Source organism: Poecilia latipinna, unplaced genomic scaffold, assembly GCF_001443285.1.
Source record: "Poecilia latipinna isolate Pla-1442-1.1 unplaced genomic scaffold, P_latipinna-1.0 Scaffold621, whole genome shotgun sequence".
In the NCBI taxonomy this organism is placed as follows: Eukaryota; Metazoa; Chordata; class Actinopteri; order Cyprinodontiformes; family Poeciliidae; genus Poecilia; species Poecilia latipinna.
This window is the reverse complement of record NW_015113237.1, coordinates 27,322-35,436: the sequence shown is the minus strand read 5'-3', so window position 1 is coordinate 35,436 and position 8,115 is coordinate 27,322. Positions and strand designations below refer to the sequence as shown.

At 38.6% G+C, this 8,115-nt stretch overlaps 1 protein-coding gene across 1 annotated transcript in view; it reads left to right on the top strand.

The window, feature by feature from the left end:
- rtn4rl1b (reticulon 4 receptor-like 1b) overlaps nt 1–7,396 on the top strand; it is a 270,588-nt gene extending 263,192 nt beyond the window's left edge. Inside the window, exons 2-3 of the mRNA XM_015043219.1 lie at nt 2,204–2,655; nt 4,693–7,396. Of these exons, the coding sequence (XP_014898705.1) occupies nt 2,204–2,655; nt 4,693–5,577 (1,337 nt within the window). The 3' untranslated portion in view covers nt 5,578–7,396. The remainder of the gene's footprint in view (nt 1–2,203; nt 2,656–4,692) is intronic.
- The last annotated feature ends 719 nt before the right edge of the window (nt 7,397–8,115 follow it).

Here is an 8,115-nt window from a genome sequence, read left to right as displayed (position 1 = left end):
GGAGGCGGAGTTTTGCTGCTACGTCGCGCCAAAGCAGACATGTAAAAAAGACGCGCCCGCGCGTCCAATGACTCTAGAGAGTTGTATTGGTCCTAATACTGAAAAAAAAATCTAGATTGGGTATCGGTGACAATGTGCCAGATCCTTAAGGGCAGATCTATTCAGTCTAACTCTATACCTCATGTTTTGATCATCATCATGCTTTATTATTTATTTTTAGGATTCCTAATTGCACTTTCTGAACAATTTGAAAGAGTGTTGCAGTTTAATTTTTACATGTTTTACCAAGTTAGTCAACCTGTTGTTTTTGTCAGTTTCATATTTATTTCACATTGACTGTTCTACTCCTAATTGCACTTACTGAACAAATTAAAGTTGTTTTAACATGTTAGGCCATAAATGTGCTGCATGGGAGCTGAAATATCAAATAAGTTTAGAATTCAGTACATTTATGTTTACAAAAAAAAAAAAAAGATGTAAACCTTAGGTATCGGTGTCGGAAGTGAAAAATGTGGATCGGTGCATCACTAGTTTGGCATTTACAGAACATAGTAACTTCTCTTTCAGCTAAACCCCCTCATCCCAAATGATAACTCTAGGAAAATTATAAATTGAGGCAATCCTCAATGTACAATGAAGCTTCTATGTCCAGGACAGACCATTCTTCTTCAGTGAACTTTGATAAAACTGTAAATGAGACAAGATAATTTTTATTTTTATTTCATATTGTGTTGTAACGGGGAAAAACAGGTCTTGAAACTGAATTATGTAATAACATGTAAGGCATGTCTTTGACATGTTTAAAGTCTCTAATTGTATTATGTAGTAATATATATATATGAACACATTTGAAATCATTGTGCAGTAACTTGTGGACACTTACCTCAATGTGGCATTTATTTTGCGTTCTAATGTAGTAGAAATGTGCAATGATGTAAAGGGTTTCCTCACATGTTGTACATATGGAAAATTGAATTATTTTCCATATTATTTTCATATTGTGTAGTAATTTGTAAATGTGCATCTTGTGAGCAATTATACACAAAGCTCATATGTGAAACAAATGTGGAGGGATCATAATATGTGAAATCTCCTGTTTCAAATGTTGATTTATGTTGGGTAACAAGCAAAATACTTATACTAACATGTGAAATACATTGGGAAGGAATCATATGGAGAACATGTTTGTCACTTTTTTTGTAGTTTTTGTAACCTGAGCTTTATCGACAGGCAGAAACTTTGAAGTCCGTCATTGTGGCCATTTTGTCAGGTCATCAAAAGTGAAACAGCGAAGACTGAGATTTCTGGTTCAGGGTTAAAAGTCTGGTTTGTCAATGAAAGGAAACAAAACATTTCCATTGTTAATGTAATTAACTACAAGGTCTTCAAATTGCAGTGAATTTTTGTGGTTTGCCAGCCATTTTTATCCTTTTCATCACACTTTCATTCAATGGTTTTACTATTTTTTTAGAGTGCAAACAAGTTAAACTTATTTCAAAGCTGCAGTTTAGAAATGTCATATCAAAATTCACCAATTTTATTCAATTTCCTTTTAACTTTTTGTGTCAGCTTTGATGTTTATGAAGCCCATATTTACCACAGTACAGTGCAATAGACATATCTGGCTTCAGAATATGATTTGACATTATGCGAGTAGTTATTCCACTGGTTTTATTAAAAATATATTTTATTCACTCATACTGAGATGGCCAAATAGATTTAAGGTGTGAAGTACTGTGTGGGAAAACCTTTGTGGCTCATATCTTGTTTTACAGAAAGTGTATTTCGGATGCATTACAATGGATTTTATAACAACTGACACAACAAAATAAAGCAAATTCTAAAAAACATACAAAACTTGAACTACCCTGTTGAACTGAACACAGAAGCTGTGACCAAACTGACCTGGTCTCCATGCTTTCAAATAGACACTGGGACAAAATCTGATTGGGTTTGGGGAACTAAATGCTGCTTGAAATACAGAGTTGAGCTAATTGTACTTCATGAATAAAATCAAAGCCCTCTTTCCTCTTTTTTTAGTTTTGCTAAACATAATAATGACAGAAGAGTAACAACAGAAATTCTTGATACTTCGCTGGTCTAAAAGTTCAATATGTTCAGGTTTGGTTTGCTCTTATTCACTCATATTTTTGTTTTGTGGGACAGTACCTTTAGCCTCCGTCTCTGTCTTTGTTCTCTACAGGCTGTGGGCTGGAGTTCTTGCTGGTTCTCTGTGGCCTCAAGCTTTCCTGGTCCTGCCCCCATCACTGCATATGCTACACTGCGCCCAGTACCGTCTCCTGCCAGGCCCACAACTTCCTGTCAATCCCTGACGGCATCCCTCCGGACAGCGAGCGCATTTTCTTGCAAAACAACAAAATCCACCGCCTGCTACGAGGGCACTTCAACCCAAACACGGTCACTCTGTGGATCTACTCCAACAACATCACGTACATAGAGCCGTCCACCTTCCACGGCTTCACGTTGCTGGAGGAGCTGGACCTCGGAGACAACCGCCACCTACGCTCTTTGGCCGAAGACACCTTCCACGGCCTGAATCGGCTCAACGCGCTTCACCTGTACCGCTGTGGTCTCAGTTCACTTCCGAACAACATTTTCAAAGGCCTCCGGAATCTACAGTACCTTTATTTGCAGGTACATTTTGAATCCACATTGTTAAAACTTTGAATTCTAACCTTAAGATTTGTTTTTGTTGATGCGCCATCCAAGAATTCAGAGTCAGGGGCGTGTAGAAGAAGGGTGGGCACACTGAAATTGCAATTTCATCTAAATATCTAAACAAACTAAACACATGAATCTGTTTAAAATGTTTGTTACAGTGGCTTAGGGTACAGGCTACATTTTCTAGTCACGTTTAGCTTAGTGTTGCTTGAACAACTATTTTTAGCATTGTCATGCTAACGCTATTCGACTTACTCAAAGTCGAAACACCAGTCGCTGTTTGGGACAGTGGCTTAAATTTTTCTAGTCACATGATTAGAACGGAGACCACATTCTCCGCTGACCTTCAGAGGGTTTAACAAATCTAACAAAGAAAAAAGGCAAGGCACAGCCCTCAAGACCTCTCTCTTGCTCCTGCATTACAAGGCCTGTGTCTCTTAAACAACTATATTTATCACCGTCGTGTTAACTCTGTTCAACTTATTTATCAACTTAAAGTCAAAATTATCAAATGGTTAGACTACAAATGCTTAATTACCCTCTTTTCGCCTTTATTAAGAGTTTTTTGTGCAGTAGTCTGAGGTTGCTTTTTGTTATTAATAAAAATCATATACACCAACTGACATGAAGTAGATGACAAAACACTATATAGATATGATATGAACAAGCTCTGGTGTAGGGAGTCAATTAGATTTCAAGGATATTCTGTAGTTTTGGGACATACTGCTAAGTGGGGTTGCAATGTTTCTATAAATGTTTTATAAATGATCCGTCACTGACGGTGGGGTGAGGCCATGAAACTGTTGACAGAAGGCTCCGGCTGTTTTCTCTTTAAAGATAAATGAGAAGTAAAAATGCTCCAAAGATCAGAAAACAAGAGCTAAACTACCCAACATAGTCATTGACTCCAGTTGTCCAAATGCTGTTTCTGTGAAAGTCTGGAACAGCTAATATATATTAATCAAGGTGAGCTTTGTCTCTACTGATTAATGTCACCATGAGAGTCTGACAGAAGAGCACTGAGAACATGGAAAATGATTGCCCTGTTTAAGTAGTAATTTAAAACTTGTTCATGTACGCTCATGGTAAAAGCAAAAGCACACCCTCTGTCAAGTTATGCCTATTCTAGATTCTGAAGTGATCTAAATCCAACTCCAAATGTACGAAACTATACATCACAGACTTAAGATACCAAACTCTGGGCGATTACAAACTATGCCAATTTTGTATTAACTATGATTCTGTGTTAATAGTGCCCTTTCATGTAATTATCAGCTACAGTTGAAACCAGATATTTACATTCGAATAAAAAAAAATGTAGTTCATTGAATGAAGTTAAATCAGATCAAACTTTCTTGTTTTAGCTTAGTTAAATTACCAAAATTAGTTCTATGTGTTAAATCCCAGAAAACCTGGCAAAAGCTTTTTTTGGAATATACATATATTTTTTGTATATTTTTGTATGTCACTCAAAAGTTTACATATATTTTGGTCAGCATCAGGAATTTTTGTCTTAAAATGTAGGACTTGGGTCAAGATTTTTCTGTGTGCAAACTTTTGAAGAATGTTTCAGTTCAGTTTATTTATATAGCGCCAATTCACAACAAATGTCATCTCAAGTCACTTTAAAAAAAAATCATTTCAGTTCAATCACATACATAACAATTGATTCTAGTTATCAGGTAATACAGTTGTGGTCAATTAATTATTCAAAGTTGATCAAATTGTTCCTAAGGATACCCAACACATTGCATCGAGTCATTTACTTGCAACATTCACTCCTCCAATCTACATGGATTGGTCAACAGACAGTGGCCATGTTGGTCTCATTACAGTTTTCTACAGTCTACTTACATGGTTCTATCCAATGGACAGACAATAAAATGTCAACAATTAATTATACTAAGTACTTGTTGCAACCGTGTGCCATGTGGACATACGTTTACATTTTAATATCAACAGCAAAGTAAGACATTGCAATGACAATCCATCCACTATGTCTCTTCTCAGGATAATCACCTGAAGTATCTGCAGGATGACACATTTATGGATCTCCACAACCTCAGCCACCTGTTCCTCCATGGAAACCGTCTGTGGAGCCTCAACCAGAACACCTTCAGAGGACTTCGAGCCTTGGACCGTTTGCTTCTGCACCAAAATCAGATCGAGTGGGTCGACCGTTTGGCCTTTCACGACCTGAAACGCCTCACCACCCTCTACTTGTTCAACAACACCCTTGTGGAGTTGTCCGGACAGTGCCTGGACATGCTTCCTGCCTTGGAATACTTGCGCCTCAACGACAACCCCTGGTCATGCGACTGCAAAGCCCTTTCGCTCTGGGAATGGTTGAAAAGGTTTAAAGGTTCGACTTCTTCGGTCGGCTGCCAGGCCCCGGTCAACATGGTTGGGAAAGACCTCAAAGAGCTGAACAAGGAGGACTTCTCCAGCTGTTCTTCGACGGTTTCTGAGTCCAGATCGCAGACTAACAATCTATCTGGTACGGTCAATCCGTCCATGAACCGTGGAGTCGCAGTGGGCTCCGGAGATCAGACCCACATCGTGGATCCCTCGAGACCCGGGCCGCCTAAAAACTGTACAAAGCCTCGCAACAGAGGGAGCAAGAAGAAGGGTGACAACGAGGTTCACCACTCAAAGGAGGTCATGTCAAACAAGGAGGATTCCTCCCATGATTTCACAGAGGGACGAAAACATGACCACACATCCCCGGATGGCACAGTCACACAGAGAAAGCACAAGTGTCCTCGGACCACTGTTCGTCCCCCCAGTGGGGTTCAACAAGCCAACAATAAGGCCCTCTCATCCAAGGCTTCACTACATATCCAAGCCCTCTTTGTGGCCTTGATAGTGAGAAATATCGACCACATTCTCCGCTGACCTTCAGAGGGTTTAACAAATCTAACAGCCAAAAAAAAAGGCAAAGCACAGCCCTCAAGACCTCTCTCTTGCTCCTGCACTACAAGGCCTGTGTCTCTTATGTATGTGTGTGAATGTGATTATATGTGTAAATGTTGTAGGGAGCTTTATTGTTCAAACTGAAGACGATATCAAAAACCATCAATCATGTATGAGGGAAAGATTCAGAGCACAAAAAGTCTGACTGAAAATGATCGGAAGTCAATGCAAACTAAGCTTGCACTGCCAATGCCAGTATGATTTCTTCACCATACATCTTGGCCTTTTATTTTATTTTATTACTTTTTTTACTCGACCAGAGCTTAGATAACCAAAATTCAATAAAAAGAAAGTATGAGTAAAGAGACATAAGATAACTCAAGCTAACACTTGCTACCTAAGTGGCTCTGAATGCCTTCAAATAGTCCACTTAACTTTAGCTTTTAGCTTAGTTGGGTCGAAGATGTTAACATTGACAGCAAGGAATCAACAAATTATTCAGTTTGAGACTTTTTTTGCTTTTAATGTCTTTCTGTTCTAAATTTTGTAAAGTGCAACTCCATGTTTTAAAGCTATGGGATGCCAGCAGTTTCTCAATGAATATCAAATTGAAAGGTTTTGAATAAAAACCCCTTTGCCTTTAGATTGTATTGGCCATAAAGAGAACAGCCATTCAACTCACACGGAGTTACTAAGCTGTAGCAGATGATAGAAATATATTTCTTAAACATTTTGTTACTTTTTTCATGTGCTAATCTACCTTCTGCCTGCACAGTATTTCCACACACTATTCTCTCTTCCATCTTCATTAACATCTCTTCTGTTCTGTGCAACTGAAGATTAAGCTGCTAATTGCTTCATGATGACAAGGATTGCCATTTGCTATTTTCATCTGCTTGGAAACGTGCGTCTCATGGGGGGATCAAGCTGTGAATATCGAGGAGTCCGTCTATATCTTGTGTAAGATGTTGTTAATTTGATTGTTTTTTTGTTTTTTCCTACGACACAAAACGGACCTATAGATACGCCCTATGTTGCAGGGCCAAGAGGAGCCTTAGAGGTCAGAGGTGAAGTTTCTGGGTTTCTTTGTAAAGAATGCGACCTTGCTTTATTTTTGTCCCTTGATCGCTCAACCTCAAAAGGCACACACAAAACAGGACTCCTTCAAAAAAACAAAAAAAAAAAAAACACAGGCATACCTTAAATAACTCAATGAACAGTTAAAGGGAACAATTTAAAAGGAGCAACTTTGCAACTCAGCTCAAGCAGAGTTGTGCCTCTTCATGTACCATTGCAGTTCTCCGTGGAGACGAGAATTTCAGAACGAGACAGTTCGTCTTTGAAGAGGGAAAACTGTTATGGGACGACTCGCTGTACCTCTGGAGCTTTCGTGCCTCCCTCGAAATATGTCACAAGTTCAAATAAAAGTGTTTGTATCAACGGCGTGAACTGTATCAGTAACGACGGAGACAAGAGGACATCTCACAGTGCTGATAATAATCATTTTACTGTATTACTACGAGAAAAACAGTATCAGTGACATCAACGATGATAACAGGGTTTTCTGGTTCCTCCCACCAAAGGGAGCGTTTGAGTTGTTCTGTTGACTTCTTTATTTTTCATGTTTCTATTTTTAGAGCCGTCGTTTTGAATCGTTCCTCATCCCTTTCTTTCCCGTTCTTGCTGTATGGCTATTCATCTTTTTTTTTCTTTACCATGGATAAAATGTTCAGTAAGTTATCATTGAAAACAGCACAAAAATGTTTATAAAGATATTAAAATCTATATCTTCTTATGTCTACCATTGCAGTATGTGCGTCTGTTTATTCTTGCTGCGTGTGGCACCAAATTAAATTGGGGGGGTGGGGGGGAACAGAAAAAAAAAACAACGTTCCCTTGAATCTATTTTAAGCAAAGATATATTCTGTCAGCATATTTTAGGGTTTGCTCTCACTCAGTTCTCCGTTTGTCTGTGCAATACTTTGCCACGTGTCTCTGATTAGATGCTACCAGCTGAACTATTTCTGCCTTCATTAACTAGACCTCCTCTTCCTACACATCTAAAAGACTGTCCAACAATACAAAGAGTAAATATTAGCATTTTTCAGCAACCACTGGGGGGAAAAACAAACTAAAATCCAGACCAACAGGACACTAGGAGAAAGCTGTTCTTTCATCAAAATGGTCTTTAAGTTATAATAATTAAGAACATCACACAGAATATGCAGATTTTCTGGACTATTGTCTTGAATATTATGGTGCATTCTCACCAGCCCGGCTTAGTCCATTTAAATCAAACTCTAGTTCATTAGTCTCGAAAATTTGGTTCATTTGGGGAAGTATGAATGTGCAAGCTAACTAAACAAAAAAAGCAAACTATAGTCTAGTCTAGGTCTCTGGTGCGGTTCAAATGTGTATATGGATGCAAGCGGACTGGAGACCAACCCAAAACCAAGAAGTGGACTACAGCAGAGGGCATTCTAAATACAACCAAAATAAACATGCAAGTCTAATAGTAGA